At 43.1% G+C, this 17036-nt stretch overlaps 1 protein-coding gene across 3 annotated transcripts in view; it reads left to right on the forward strand.

Moving 5' to 3' along the window:
- The window catches only part of TXNRD2 (thioredoxin reductase 2), a 179423-nt gene that overhangs the window by 42841 nt on the left and 119546 nt on the right, over nt 1–17036 (forward strand). For all 3 annotated transcript variants that reach the window (XM_040348003.1, XM_040348011.1, XM_040348021.1), the window contains exon 8: nt 4023–4093. In XM_040348003.1, the coding sequence (XP_040203937.1) occupies nt 4023–4093 (71 nt within the window). The remainder of the gene's footprint in view (nt 1–4022; nt 4094–17036) is intronic.

Consider the following 17036-nt stretch of genomic DNA (forward strand, 5'->3'; position numbering starts at 1 on the left):
GTCATGTTCCCACATTTTGTTTGTAGCATGTCTGTTTTTATGGCTGTGACAGCCACTAATTTATGAGACATAAGAATTGTTGTAGGGTGAGAAGTGAAATGTACCAACATATCCAGCCACTGGTAAATACAACCAAAGCAAACCTAGTTTGTATTGGTTCTCATGTGTCCCTGCACATACCACACAAATCTGTATAATTCAGCTTTTAAGTCAAGGAGTGATGAATAGGCATTTGTGCCGTATTTGGGCCGGATCAGTTTTTCTCAGCAGGGGATCCGCTGAGCTGATAGAAGTGGCCGAATGATAGCCTGTTCTGCTCTATGGCAGCTGTCCATTTACACCCAACTGCTCTTCCATCTGATGTGGTCAGACATAAGGGAGCGGATCCTCCTTTTGTTTGTTTTTGCCGGATCAGATCAGATTGGAGGTAGCCGGGTGTAAACGGACACGAGTCTGATTACATCCAACTGCTCATAGAGGGGAATGGAGGGTCCAATCGGGCTGAAAAACAGACAGCCGTACCCGATCTGACCTCTTGTGTGAAAAGCGCCAAAGGAAGTGTTATTCAAACAAACTTCTAAAACAGTAATGATTGCTTATATAGTTATAGTTACTGTGTATATACTCAAGTATAAGCCAACCTGAATATAAGCCGAGGCACCTAATTTTACCACGAAAAACTGGGAAAACGTATTGACTCAAGTATAAGCCTAGGGCAGGGTGTGGCCCTTTGCTAGCTTTCATCCGGCCCTTGGGGCAGTATTGCTCCCAACTATATGAGGCACTATTCCTCCCAATGGCACTAACAATGGGGCACTATTTCTTAGACTAATAGCAATGATGGATCACTATTCCTCCTCCTACTGCCCACCAACACTGGGGCCATGTTTATTCTCACTGATGCTTGGCCCTGGACCATTTTCTACCCCGACTGGTTAGAATTTGCCCCCCCCTGAAGTCTGAAAGACCGTAAACTGGCACTTTGCTTGAAAAGTATGGAGACCCCTGACCTAGGGTGTCCATCTGCATGCCTCACTGTGCCTCACTTTGCCTCACTGTGTCCATGCCTCACTGTGTCCATGCCTCACTGTGTCCATGACTAGACTGACGTTTAACATGGGAGTCTATGGAAGGGGTGCCCAGCTTTGAAAAATTGGTGCTCCACAGCCATAGGTCCCCCAGACAATAAACTTTGCACGCTTATAGAGGAGAAATGGGGCTACACATGTGCCAAGTTCTGGGTCCAGGGGACCTATGACTGGGCTGATACCGGGTCCCCAAAGTCACTGGATAAATAATCGTTTAACATGGGAGTCTATGGAAGGGGTTCCCTCGGCAGTGCTCCCCGGCCAACAAACTTTGCACACTTGTAGAGAAAGAGTGGGGCTACATGTGTGAGTTTGGGGTCCAGGGGACCTACGGCCGGCCAGAACCGGGTCCCCAAATCCGGGGGATCAGGCGCAAAAAGGTGACTCGAGTATAAGCCGAGGGGGGAATTTTCAGCACAAAAAAATGTGCTGAAAAACTTGGCTTATACTCGAGAATATACAGTACATATTCTCTAAGCCTTTGTGAAGAGAATGTTGAAGTGTAAATAAAGACAGCAGGATGCCTAAGGTTCCTTGTACACGGGGCTATTTAGGAACCGTGTGTCCCAGCATTTTAGTGCACTCAGGAGGGACAGGTGCAGCAGGCAGCCTGTCAGTCTATGGCAGGCTGAAGCTGGATGGGGCTGAATACTGTACCGAGTGGTATCTGCGTTTTTAGAGCCCTGTGTTTTAAGGGACGAAGGTTCAGAATGCAGGTCTTCTGCAGGGGGGCAAACACTAACACTGCACTGCATGTAAAGCACACCCAAACTGCTGTATGCAGTTATTTGGGAGGTTGTTTAGGTTCACCACATATAGCCATGTATGGTGCCCTGAAAGTATTTATACCCCTTGAAGTTTTCCAAATTTTTTCATGTGTTACAACCAAAAACGTAAATGTATGTTATTGGGATTTTATGTGATAGGCCAACACAAAGTGGCATATAATTGTGAAATGGAAGGAAAATAATAAATGGTTTTCAAACTTTTTTTTTTTTTTACAATTAAATATCTAAAAAGTGTGGCGTGCATTTGTATTCAGCCCACTTTTACTCTGATACCCCGTATTTATCGGCGTTTAACACGTACCCCAATTTTAAAAGGGAAGTTTAAGGAAAAAATGTTTGCACAGTACACTGCTCTTCTGCACTCCCAGGAGGCAGGAGACACCAGGTCTCGTGGGACTGCACTGTCGGCATAATCTATGGTAAGAAAAAAAATCACTGCCAGCCCCTTCTACACTGCTCCTCCTGTGTCACCCATATTGTAAAAAGATGCTTCCACATACCTTATTAGCTCAGTTTTTTTCACTGACCTGGTTACATGACTGCTCTCCTCTGAAGTTACATAGATTGTCATGTGACCGCTTTCCTCCAATCTAAAGCTACACTTGGAGGAGAGCAGCCAGAAAAAACAGAGCTATTGGGAAGCTTCATTTTACAAGTACGCTGACACAGGAGGAGTGGTGTATGAAAAGGGGCTGGCAAGTGATTCCCCCCCCCCCCTCAACTTTTAGACGATGCAGGCAGTGCTGTCCCAGGGCCAGGAGAGACAGGGTGGCCGGCCTGTCACCCCCCCCCCCCCAATGGGTGGCTCCTGACTGCCCGATCCCTGCCCCTTATTGGTAAAAAATATTATCGTATAATACGCAGGTACTGTTTACCCTCTGTTTTTAGGGGAAAAAAGTGCACTTTATATGCAGATTTAAATGCGAAATGTAATCCTCGGTATAAATACAGCTTTTCTGTGCAGCCCTCAGAGGTTGTTAGAGAAGCTTAGTGAACAAACAGCATCATGAAGGCCAAGGAACACACCAGACAGGTCAGGGATAAAGTCATGGAGAAGTTTAACCACTTGCTGCCCCCGCGCCATAGCTGAATGACAGCTACAGCGTGGCTGGCTAGTTCTGACAGGGTGAACAGTGACATCCTCCCGAGAATGAACTTGTCATGCGTGAACGGAGCGATCCCTTTCAACACACCAGCATCATGTCCAGTTCTCTTCTCACACCGATTGTGTGATGAGAAGGAAGAAGCTGCAGTGTGAGCCTGCTTGTTTATTATTATTTTTGTGCCAAATTAGTGACCAGCAGTGCCACATCTGTGCCACAGTGGTGCACATCTGTGCCACAGCAGTGCTCTACAGTGCCCCATCAGTGCACATCAGTACCCAGCAGTGCTCTACAGTGTCCCATCAGTGCATTTTCTTTTCACATTTTCCAAAAACTTGTGGAAAAAAATGACATGTTCAAAAGACTCAGTATGCCTCATAGAATATATATTGGGGTGTTTGCTTTCCAAAATGAGGCCATTTTGTGGGCATTTTCATTGTCCTGGTGCTCCAGGGCCTCCAAAAGTGTAATGGGCAGTCAGGAAATTAGATGTGTAATTTATGCTCCTAGCACGCCTGACAGTGCTCCTTGCATATTGGGCCTCTCTATGTGGCTAGGCTGTGAAAAAGTCTCACACATGTGGTATCTCTGTACTCAAGAGTAGCAGAATGTGTTTCAGGGTGTAGTTGTAGGTATACATATGCCATGTGAGAGAAATAACCTGTTAATAGGACAATTTTTTTGTGAAAAAATAAATCCTCATTTTGCAAAGGATTGTGGGAAAAAATTACAACGTGAAAAAACTTGCAATGCCTCTTGCTAAATACCTTGGCATGTCTACTTTCCAAAAAGAGGTCATTTGGGGGGTATTTGTACTTTCCTGGCTTGTTAGTGTCTCAAGGAATTAGATAGGCTGTCGGTGCACAATGAAGCATAATAACTAGAACATAACTGCCAAAATGGCAACCCCCCCTCATCACCATATTACAGAAAATGTATGCCTCTTTCTTCCCCAATCCAATCCAATTTAGTATTTGCAGTTATTCGTTTTGATCTAATTGATGTTTTATCTTTTGCCCCATGTATCTATGTGCAACTGACAGGTTCCTGGAGCAGTAGAACATTGTATAACAAGTGACGATCTCTTTTGGCTGAAAGAATCTCCAGGAAAAACGTATGTAATTTGCCAAGTCTGTCCCTCCCAGACAGCAGTCATAATATTCCAGAATATATTTTTTGCTTCACTTCCCTGATTTTCTGAGCTGAAAAATCTCAGCTTTCTGGTATGGGGCAGGTTTGGTTTTTGAGTGACCTGTTAGATGTGAGCATTTGTATGTAGGAACCTAGCTGTCGTCAAAATTTGCGCGCACACACACATATATAATATAAATACCTTTTTTTTTTTTTTTTTGCTTTTATAAGGATCACATAATCGGCTCCATAAGGGATTTGGAGAGGTGGGGGTGGAGAAACACAGCAGATCTCTCCAATGAATGGCTGGGCTGGGGTGGAGGGGATGTTGGCACAAGTCTGTTTATTGAGGGACAGACAGGTTGTTCTCCCAGCCACAGCCAAAAAACTGACCACACTGATATGAATGTGCTTTCATGTCTAGTGTGGTCAGTTTAGATAGAGGGGGCTGGGCGAGGCTGACAGGAAAACCACGTATTTTCACTCAAAGCAAAAAATGCAAAGACAACAGGATACTTTTTAAGACAAGTTCATGGTACAACAGGCAGTTAGGGTAACATATTCTTTAATTATTTCTATCCTACTACGATTGATCTGAACAAGCTTGAAGTCTGTATGCTTACACTGTGAAAATCCCCACACTTAAAGCAAAGCTCCACCCAAAGGAGGAAGAGCCACTTGTCTGCCCCCCCTCCCTCCGTTGGCACTTTGTGGGGAGTGAGGTGTAAGCGGGTACCTGGTTTTTCACTTCCTGCTGAGGTTGCCACAGCGAATTCGGACAGAAAATCAGCCCCCATTGAGCAAAACTCAGTACGATTTGTGCATGCGCACTAGGAAACCGGCCACGAAGCCTCAAGGCTTTGCGTTCGGTTTCCCTTAGCCAAGATGGCAACGCCAGCACCCGAGAGCCGATTTAAGGACACCACTGGATCCATGGACAGGTAAGCGCTCCCTAATAGTGAAAGTCAGCAGTCACATTATCCACCAATGTTCACTATTTGTTTTAAATCAAGGGGTCTTGTTACACTTATGTGAGTACAGTATTAAACCTTTACCCAATCAAGGGGCTCAAAGAACAGTGTAGGTCAGTCCGGGTTCTGCAGCCTGACAGATCAAGCAGTACTATGGCTCCAAATCCACCACTTTTCAGTCTTGAATGGATGGATTTTCTATTCTCTTTACTGTAAACAACATAATCTAGCAAAATGTGGCAGAATTGTTTATACTGCTTGTAAGCATTTTTTCAGAATTGTTTTTAATTATACAAACATTTTTATAATTCCTACATTCCATTTGTCACATTTATCTTTTTTCAGTTTTTGTAAATTAGACTAAGTCAGCTTTTCATATTAGTTTGCATTGTAATATATCTACCAGTAGGTGGCAGCATAACTATGTATATTAGTAGTAGTAGTACACATATTTTCAGAAGGATGACACAGCCTAATATTTAAATATCATGTCCCTATATTAAGTTATTTTATGATGGTGCTCATAACTGGTTTCCCTTGGCTGTATATATATCACACCTACACAAGAAATATTTGGTTAATTAGCATACAAAGTACACATTGTGTAGTATAGAGATTTGGGAGTATGTATGAATATTAAATACAACATACATACACACGCACACTTTTTGTTTTCTCTGAATCTGTCCTGTCCTGGAGGCTTTGTATGAGAAAAGTGTCCATTCCTAGGTCCACATATTACCTGGTAGACAGACTTTTTTTTTTTTTGCACTGTAAAGCATTTCACCCACAATCAGTCAGAAGACTATAACTAAATAAAAATTTTACATCAAAATTAACACCGCTTCTATTACCAGTTGAAATATAAGTTAAGTATTATCTTTATGACCCTTAATACATTTTAAAAAGTATTCTACACTAGAAGGATCATCAAAACAAGACATGGTTTGCAGGAGAGGAGGCCATGTGGCTTAAGACACCGGAGGTTGCATGCCTACAGGGTCCTTGGCTGTAAACTCCCCCCTTTAATTCAGCTGTTCTAAACTCTAAGTTTGAGGTTTTGCAGAAAGCCTCCCTACTAAATCTAGTCATGGCAGTTGATTCATGGCTGCAAAATCTGGTCTTTTCCAGAGCAATATATGTATAGTTATGTAGGTCTAATCAATTGCTTAGGCCTATTTTTGGGCCGATCCGTTTGTCCCCCTAGATCAGTCGACCAGGTTTTTCATCTGACATCTAAAAGTGTACAATCAAAAAAATTGGCCGGATTGGTCAGTCAGGCCATTTCACGCGGCCCTCTCACTCTGGGCTTTTTTTTTTCAGCTTTCGGCCTCCGCTCACCGCTGTCACTTGTAAACACAGAAGAATTCTGTGCTTACAAGAACCGCTTGCCTCTCAGGGGCTCTCACAGATCACTGCCTGCCCAGCACTCAGGTCGGGGACAATAGAGATGTAGGTGCAGTGTGGTCAATCATAGATGGGATGTAGCATCTTGGGGTAGGCTGCATCGTGATGCTTGGGTGCACGAATGCCAAACAATAATCTTGCTGCGAGGGAGAGGAGGAGCCGGATACATTAGTGAGGGAATGAGATGCGAGAAAGCCGTTGGGGGGGAGGGCCGGGGCAGTGGAGGGAGGTGTGTGCATGGGTGGAGGAATGTTGCAGAGTGTCAGAACTGAGGGGAGATAAAAGTGAGATGTGGACAGCCTGTGAAAGAGAGCTGAACCCTGCATAGCGCACCCCTAAACCCTGTGTATACAACGCACTCTTGAACCCTGCACTCTGTATGCAATGCACCCCTGAGCTCTGCAATCTGTACATAGCACAGCCTAGAACTCTGCATGCAGTAATGCACAATGTACTTCTGGTGTTTATTGCATTCTTTAAGATACTCACCACCGTTCGATCTGGTTTGGTGGTGGTGATGGTTGGGGCGGAGGAGAGCGTGGGGTTGAGTTCCTGCACCTATTCTCTGGGGGAAAAAAGCCCTGGATACATTTATATAGCATTACAGATACAACCAACCTTTTTGAGGGCAACCATAATGCTGATGCTTCCCGCTATAAAATTGAGTTAGACACCCCTGGTCTAGTATGGGTACCTTTTTTAAAAATTAAGCTGTTTCCTTTGCACTGATTTATCAAATAAAATCGAGAGTTGTAAAATAAGGATCCCTTACATTTTGTTAAAGTATGGCATTCCTATTTTTACCTTGAGCTTTTCAGTGACCCTCCTCCATTTTGTTTAAGCTTGGTGTTAAGCACAATGTGTTAGTTCTTTTAAAAAAGGTTAATTTTCCTGTTGCCCTCTTGTTAAGGCTTTACCTTCATTACCAAGTTTCCATGTAATCAATCTATTCTGTACCTGTTGCATCTCAGTGCTAGACTGTTTACCGTAGGACAGGAGCCTGTGGCTGTTCCTCCAGCTTTAAAATGCGACATTTGTCCTACAAGCTCCACTTACGGTTTTTACATGTTTACAATGTGTCAGCGTCCTCAGAAATTCTCCTGGCATGATTAATGTGAGGAAGCTGCTTAAAAAAACCTGTATCCTTCTAATACATATCTGCGAAAATGCTGCTTTTGTCCAGTTACTGTTAATGCAAGTCGTAACAGTGTAATAGAGGAGTCTAATGTTTACATGTTGCATTCCAGAGCCTTAGTCAAAATAAGCCTTGAGGGTCTACTGTAGCATTTCTGTACATTATCAGCCTCTATTTCAACAGCTGGGAGAGAGCTGCTCAGATGGAGTTTGAAACCTTACGCATTGATCTGAGAAATAGATACGTGTGTGTGTGTTCTGGACCTATGTATCAGAAAGTGCAAGTCTGCTTTCACCCTCTGAACCAAAAATAGGCACTTTTTCTACAATAGAAAAAAATCTGCATATTTGAGTTTGGTGCTACTCCAAAAATGTATGACATGTTAATGAATATTTTTTTCTAAGATTGTAAAAGTATAGAATATAGTGTACACATTCTTCTATGACAGCAGAATCGAGCAGAGTTATGGTTTAATTTTTTGTCAAATCCCTTTATACCACCTCTGGTATTAATTGTTTGAACAGCTAGAAGGTTGCTAGAAAAACAGTGCTGGAATCTCCTTTAAAAGTTATTAAACACATGTTGTTGAGACTTGTAAGTGGCTGTCATTTCTTGGGTGTTTATAGATTTATTATATGATGTGTTGGCGGTAGCATGTACCAGACATTACCATGTGTGGCTTGCATATTCTTCTATATTCAGTGTGAGAGTTGAAGGCCTTAGAGCCTGGCATAAAACCTGGTACCTTCTTCTATATTTCACAGAAAAAAAAAAAACGAAGAAGCTAAAAACATACTGACGGCTTAGGTGTCCCTGACAAAGCCTCCAGTCAGGCTTGCTTCTTTGTGGCCAGAATGTTTTCATAATGTAATGGGGAAGACCCTGAATTTCTGTTGCCCGTGTTCTCAAATTTGGAATATTTTCTACTGGCCTTTTTAGCTGAATCATGCATAAATAAGAACCGGTAAAGCTCCATGCACACTAGCACTATGCTCGAAGCTAGGTTGGGCATTTTTTTTTTTTTTTTGCTGCTCCTAGTAGCTAATGGTGTTCTACGTGCCCATGCACACTATTTTATGCTGGAAGCATTTTTCCAGCTTCGGCATTTAGGAGCAGAAAAAAATAGTTTTTGTCAAGTTTTTGGAAACATTTTCACAGCAGAGATGCTACTAAATGCTTCTAACAGCTTTTTTTGACACGTACAATGTTTATAAAACGAATGCTACTAAAAGGCACAAGTTGGCACAAAAGCGCTATTATCAGCGGTTTTCATCCAGTTTTTTTTTTTTTTTTTTTACCTTTTTTATTTTTTTGCCTATAAAATTAAATATATCTGTGCTGTGATGAAGTGACCGCTGCCACAGATAAGTGATAATTTAAAAACCAAAAAGTTAAACAATATTCAAAAAATGTGTAGCGACAAACAATTACATATATGACAAACGGTGATAAAAGTCCAAAAAATATTTATATAAAGTGCTTTCAGCAGAACTATAAAAGCTCATGCACAGAGTCCTCATAAAAGGATAAATAATGTGAAAGCAAATCCAGTGTAATGGTGTACAATAAAAACAACGGGTGTATCTTGAGGTGAAGAAAAGTGATCCAATGAAGTGCCCCAAGATCAGCCACCACACCCCAGTGAAATGAACACTCACCAGAAAGGATGGCTGCCTTTACAGCAGCAAACATGCATTCGGTAAGTATTGGTCGTCCAGTAAAATGGGCTGTCCAGTGATACTCCTCAACAGGATAAGGCTAAGATAAATAAAGTTTGCCAGGAGCCAGATAAAATCCTCATAGTGGAGTAGCTTTATTTTAGTGTGGATGCAACTGAAATAAAGTTACTCCACTATGTGGATTTTATTTATCTTAGCCTTATCCTGTTGAGGAGTGACGCTTGATGACGGATACTTACTGTAAAGACAGCCATCCTTTCTGGTGAGTGTTCACATTTCACTGGGGTGTGGTGGCTGATCTTGGGGCACTTCATTGGATCACTTTTCTTCACCTCAAGATACACCCGTTGTTTTTATTGTACACCATTACACTGGATTTGCTTTCACATTCTTTGTCTTTTCATGAGGATTCTGTGCATGAGCTTTCATAGTTCTGCTGAAAGGAGTTTGTTTTTATAATATGTTTTGGGACCTTATTTTATATTTTTTTCACTGTTTTTGATATATGTAATCTTTTTTGGTGCTACACATTTTTTGAATATCGGTGCTCATGTACGGTATATACAATGAGTGTTTAACTGTTGGCCTAGAACTTTTGAAGTCCTATAAATTTGGTATTGACTGGAGTACCACCTTGCTTAGCTGCAGGTCTCCCAAAACCCTGTTTAAACTGATGGTAAATTAACCACTTAAGACCCGAACCATTATGCCGGTTAAGGACCTTGCCCCTTTTTGCGATTCCGCACTGCGTCACTTTAACTGAAAATTGCGCGGTCATTCGACGTGGCTCCCAAACAAAATTGGCGTCCTTTTTTTTTTTCATGACTGCAACATTATGGCGGACACATCGGACACGTTTGACACATTTTTGGGACTATTGTCATTTTCACAGCGAAAAGTGCTTTAAAAATGCACTGATTACTGTGAAAATGACAATGGCAGTGAAGGGGTCAATCACTAAGGGGCGCTAAGGGGTTAAGTGTGCCCTAAGGGAGTGATTCTTACTGTAGGGGGGCGTGGCTGTAGGTGTGACGTCACTGATCGTCGTCCCCCTATAACAGGGAACAGACGATCAGTGACACTGCCACAGAGAAGAACGGGGGAAGGTGTGTTTACACTCACCTCTCCCTGTTCTTCAGCTCCTGTGACCCGATCGCGGGACACTGGCAGCGATCGTGTCCCGCGGGCGCGGTCACAGAGCTTCGGATCGGGTCGCGAGCGTGACCCACGGCTGGGCTCTTAAAGGCGACGTACAGGTACGTGCCTGTGCCCAGCCGTGCCATTCTGTCGACGTATATCGCCGTTAGGCAGTCCTTAATTGGTTAAGAAAAGTGGACTGTGCATAAACTGTATGAAGCTCCCGACTTGATTATATGTCACTCATGCCCTTCGTCTTTTAACAACTTCAACTCTTATGGGAAAGCTGTCCACAAGGTTTAAGAGTGTGTCTATGGGAATGTTTGACTATTCTTCCAGAAGTGCATTTGTGAGGTCAGGAACTGATGTTGGATGAGAAGGCCTGGCTCGCTGTCTCTGCTCTAATTCACCCAAGGTGTTCTATCGGGTTGAGGTCAGGACTCTGTGCAGGCCAGTCCAGTTCCAATACCCCAAACTCACTCATCCATGTCTTTATGGACCTTGCTTTGTGCACTGGTCCAAATCATTTGGTGGAGGGGGGATTCTAGTGTGGCGTTGTTTTTCAGGGTTTGGGCTTGGACCCTTAGTTCCAGTGAAGGGAAAGCTTAAGGTGTCAGCATACCAAGACATTTTGGACAATTTTATGCTCCCAACTTTGTGGGAACAGTTTGGGGATGGCCCCTTCCTGTTCCAACATGACTGCGCACCAGTACACAAAGCAAGGTCCATAAAGGCATTGATGAGTGAGTTTTGGGTGGAGGAACTTGACTGGCGTCAGAGTCCTGACCTCAACCCAATAGAACACCTTTGGGAATAGTTATAGCAGAGATTGTGAGCCAGGCTTTCTTTTCCACATCAGTGCCTGACCTCACAAATGCACTTCTGGAAGAATGGTCAAACATTCCTATAGACACACTCCTAAACCTTGTGGACAGCCTACCCAGAAGTAAGTAGAAGCTGTTATAGTTGCAAAGGGTGTGCCAACTCAATATTGAACCTTACGGACTAAGCCTGGGATTCCATTAAAGTACATGTGCGTGTAAAGACAGGCGTCACAACACCTTTGGTAATATAGTGTATCTATTTGACATGCTCTACATAGGAAAGAGCTGGGCTTTCTTAATTTGAGTAATTGTACAGAACTAACACTTTGATAAAATATTTAAAATAAATGACAAATCAACTGCTGTAATGATGTTATCGGTCTCCTGTGCTTTTTCCAGAACGTATACAGCACTTCCTATAGTCGGTTCATTTTCAGGTGACTGCCACAAGCCTTTGACTGTACAGCTCTTCCTTGCTAAATTATGTAAATCCAGGTCTGATCTGCTGGAATATCTGTTAAATCTAGCTGTACAATAGTTGGGCAGTTGTCAGCTTGAGCTGTCTGAGAAGCTTCACTTGTTGTACTCCAGACAATTACCCCAGGCACATTCCTGTCACCTGTAGCTCATGGAATCTGCCATCTTACCGCTGGCCCCAGCAGCTTCTCCAGCCTTGTTCTCTGAGGTATAATGCTTGTTTTCTTAAAAGGGAATTATATTATTAGTAGCAAGAGGGATTACAAGTGACGTTAAAATGGGGTTTTCCGGCGTTATCCTGATACCTTCCAAAGGTGCAGAGATCTCCTATGACGAGGCCACCCACATTTCATGTCCCTGATGGCTGATATCTAACTAAACACCCCAGAAATGAGGGATGTTTGAAAGCTTTTCACTGTATTTAAACAGAGACCTGCAGCAGAAGGGAGGGGATGGTTTATGGTTGTGCAAACATGTTGGTTAGAGTGAAACATGTGTTATAAGATTTTTGCAAGTGGCCATTAAAGTGAGAGCAGTAATTAAAATGATAGGCAGCGAACAAACACTTTTTGCCGCTCTTGTAAACTGTAAACACTTATCTTTGTTAGAAACATGCAGAGATTATGGCTAAGATATTTATGGAAAGATGCCATGCATTGAAGATTTCCAGGTTAAAAGGAAATCCCCCCCCCTTTTATTTGTAGTAATATAGAGGGATGCGCCAAGCATGGCTTCTCTATTTTACAGAAAGATTTAATTTGCTATACCTTCTGCTGGTGAAATCTGGTTTAGCTGTGTGACTCCATATACTGACTATTAAATTCGGTCCAATGAGCTCTGTAAACAGCCATGTGATAATTATACCATTAAGGCCTCGTACAGACGAGCAAACATGTACGATGAAAACGGTCTGCCGGACCGTTTTCAGCATACATGTCTGCCCGGAGATTTCTGTATGATGGCTGTACTCACCATCATACAGAAATACGCGCGTACTCGATACGAGGCCGTGCCGTCGCCGCGACAATGACGCGGCGACGTGCGCGGCCCTGGCAGTTCAATGCTTCCACGCATGCGTCGAAGTCATTCGACGCATGCGAGGGAGGCGGCCGCTCGGACATGTACGGTAGGTCTGTACAGACGACCGAACATGTCCGACGGACAGGATTCCAGCGGGCATGTTTCTAAACATGTTTAGAAATATTTGCCCGCTCGAAAAAGGCCCGGTAGGCAAATGTACGCTGGAATCCTGTCCGCTCGGCTGTACAGACGGACCAGTTTCAGCAGACACGTTCGGTCGTCTGTATGGGGCCTTATTCTTTACAAACTAGGCCCTATGAGCATGGTCAAACCTCTGAGTCTGAAAACTGGAGCACAGTGGCTTTCAAAATGTGATTGTGCCTTGGTCTTAAAGTAGAAAACGAACTAAAACTTTACTGCTAGGGAAGCACCAGGATGAAACGTATCTCTTCTACTTACCGGTAACCAGGATATCTCTGATTCCAGAATACAACCACGTCTTTATCGCCCAAAGATCTACTAGGTCCAGCATTGTCAACAATGTTAATATCGTTGATGAATATATTTTTGTAGATGAAATTTACACTATTTTAAAATACGATTAAAACCATTCAGATGACTAAATTACGACTAAAACTAAAATGACCTTTTAGTCAAAAGACTATGACTATAATATTTTATCGAAAATTTTACATCAAAATTAACACTGGTTATATATCACAGCGGCTATAATAACATTAATAATAACATGTTGTTGTTATATTTTTTTTACTCTAGGAGTATATAATGAGTTTGGAGTTCCAGCCTTTTAATGTATATTAAGTCAGCAGCTACAAAAAGTGTAGCTGCTTACTTTCAATAAACAGACACTTGCCTGTTCCACAGCGATTCGGCCACCGGAGCGTCGCTCCTCTCCTCGGCTTTCGGCTTCACAGCCGGGCACGCACTGTGCATGCGTGAGTCACACTGCGCTCCCAGAGTGGACAGGCGATCTCCTGGGGCCTGTCGCGTGTCCCAGGAGATCGCCTAGAGGGAGGGGCCGCCTAGGGGCAGAGGAGGCGTCATCTAGGCAGCCCGTAGGTGGAAGTAGGACATGAAGTCCCACTCCTAACAAAGTCCCCAATCTCCCCGCCCCCCCCAAAAAAAAATTACATGCCAAATGTGGCATGTCAGGGGGCGAGGAGTGCTTAAAGCGGAAGTTCCACTTTTGAGTGGAACTCGGCTTTAACTAAACCCATTAGATTAAAGTTGGCTAAAATACGACTACAACTAAAATAATTCAGATGATCAAAATACGACCAAAAATAAAATGTCATTTTAGTCAAGACTGAAATCTTGTGTAAAAATGAACACTGAGGGCCAGATTCACGTACGATCGCGTATCTTTGTGCGGGCGCAACGTATCTAAGTTGCGGAGGCGTAACGTAAATCAGACGGGCAAGTGCTGTATTCTCAAAGCACTTGCTCCGTAAGTTGCGGCGGCGTAGCGTAAATCGGCCGGCGTAAGCCCGCCTAATTCAAATTTGGAACAGGGGGGCGTGTTTTACGTAAATGTTGTGTGACCCGCCGTGATTGACGTTTTTCACGAACGGCGCATGCGCCGTCCGTGGAAATCTCCCAGTGTGCATTGCTCCTAATACGCCACAAGGACTTATTGGTTTTGACGTGAACGTAAATTACGTCCAGCCCCATTCACGGACGAGTTACGCAAATGACGTAAAATTTTCAAATTTTGTCGCAGGAACGACGGCCATACTTAACATTGGTACGCTGCACTTACGGCACCATATAGCAGGGGTAGCTATACGCCGGGAAAAGCCTAACGTAAACGGCGTAAATGTACTGCGTCGGCCGGGCGCACGTTCGTGAATTTGCGTATCTAGTTAATTTGCATACTCAACGCGGAATTCGACGGAAGCGGCACCTAGCGGCCAGCGTAAATATGCAGTTACAATACGACGGTGTAACACAGTTACGCCAGTCGGATCTACGGGAAATCTATGCGTAACTGATTCTAAGAGTCAGGCGCATAGATACGACCACGCAACTCAGAGATACGCCGGCGTATCTGGAAATACGCCGTCGTATCTTGTTTGAGAATCTGGCCCTGATTGTCAAGGAGCCATACAGTATGTGAACTTTTAACAGTATAACTTGCTATATGTTTATGATGTTCACATGATATGGCGATCACATGGTAAATGAGCAACATGTTTGAATTCGGGATTTCTGTGCCTAAATGGCAGTCACAATGCATATGTTTCAGTGGACTGTTGTATCAAGTAACTGAGTAAATTTTGTTGTTTAGACAGAGAAAAAAAATCCTATTTACATGCCAAGGTGGCACCACAGAAATTGAAATCACTATTTGCATTTAGAGTACTTTATGCCACGGGCTGTTACAAGAGCCTGAGACACATTATTTTGCTTTTGAGTACAAAAACATTATGCTAGCATAGAATTTCCACTATGTGTACACCGATAAGTGCCTGCCTTCCGTTAAGGTACAGTGTTGGAATGATTTTTACGTTTTTTAAAAAAAAATTTGCTGCTGTTTGTGTCCTATCTGGGGACACTGGTCACCAAAGCATAACGCGGAAAAGGGGACACAGACGGCAGTAACAAACCTGAGGGTAGTTTTAAATTTCCCGAACTCTATCTACAACTAAACCTTTTCCTGGAGTTCCACTTTTAATATGTACTGCATCATTAAAGAGGTTGTAAACCTCCAAAAAAAACAAACAAAAAAACCCCCTGCAAGACAAAAGGCATAATGCGCTAGTATGCATCGCATACTAGCTCATTATGAAATGCCTTAGAATGATGCCCTCAATAGGCGCCGACACACCGAGTACGCGGCCGACATCTTTCACCAGAGTTACTTCTGGGTTTGCCGGCTTCAGCGCTGTGATTGGCCGGAGCCGCAATAGCGTCACTCCTGCACATGCACGAGGCAGCCGCCGGTCACTGGACCTGAAGAAACAGCACCAGTGGGCCGTTCCTTCAGTGTGCATGCGCCGATGATGTCGGCAAAAGCGTACATAGTGAATGCCTCCTAAACTGCACGTTTAGGAGATGTTTACAGTATCTACAGGTAAGACTTTTTATATGATTACCTGTAGGTACAAGTGGTGTAACCTAGTTTACAACCACTTTAAGTTTTTCCTAAATATACCCACCTCCTTCCGCATAAACTGTTCACCTTCCACCCAGATACAAGTCCACTGTGAAGTTAACTTAGATGGCATACTACATTGCGGCATCCCGCTTTTAGGCTCGGTTCACACCTATGCAAATTGGATGAGGGTTTCCTTCATCCAATTCGCATAGCAGGAGAATGTCACTGGCTCTCTATGGAGCCGGTTCACATATCTCTGCAGCAGGTCCGGTGCAAATTGCTGGAAAAATGTGTGCCATTTTTTTTTGCTGTGCTGTATTTCAGGTCTGAATTCAGTCCATAATTCGGGCTGAAATTGGGCCTGAAACGGTGAACCAGCACGCACCGGACCCCTGCTGTGTGATAGATGCGGTGATAGTGTGAACAGAGCCTTAGTGTTCCTCAAATGAATATAACTGCTTAAAGAGGAACTTTAGTCAAAAACTTAAGCCTTGCTAGATCACTTCAGGCTGGTCCCTTTTACAGGTGAAGAGATGTAAAACATTAAACATAAGTGCCTATACTGTTTAAAATCCAGTAATAGATGGTCTCACCCTGCTCTGCATATGCTTAGTTGCTCTCTAATTTTAGGCACTGTGCCAAATTTGTAGAGGCCGACAGCCTAAAGATTTACAGCTGTTCAGGGGCTCTGGGCTTCAGTAAAATGGCAGCTACCAGCAAGAAGAAACAGGAGCAATGCTGGAGGCAATTTACAGCACGCACTAGTCTTGGTAACATAATTATTAATGTGGAAAATATGTTCCTAGCTAAAGAACATTATTTTTATCAAGTTGTTATGGGTTCTGCTTTATTGTTTTCTATAGTTGCCTATATCTGAAATTTGGCATATACGTAAGGTAGGCAAACAACATTTTAGTGTAATTGTTTTTTTTTTTATTTATTTTTTTAGCTTACATATGTACCATGTTTTAAGGATAGTCACATCATCATTTTATTTTAGACCATCGCGTGACCATGCACAACTGGAAAACCCCATTATTTTCTATGAGGCCTATTCACACCTATGGTGTGCAATGCAGTGCAACTTGTAAAAGGTGCTTGTGCTTCTTTTTGTGCAACATAGTGTATTTTTGGCCCCATAGACTTTAAAGTCATTGT

Source organism: Rana temporaria, chromosome 1 (assembly GCF_905171775.1).
Source record: "Rana temporaria chromosome 1, aRanTem1.1, whole genome shotgun sequence".
Taxonomy (NCBI): Eukaryota; Metazoa; Chordata; class Amphibia; order Anura; family Ranidae; genus Rana; species Rana temporaria.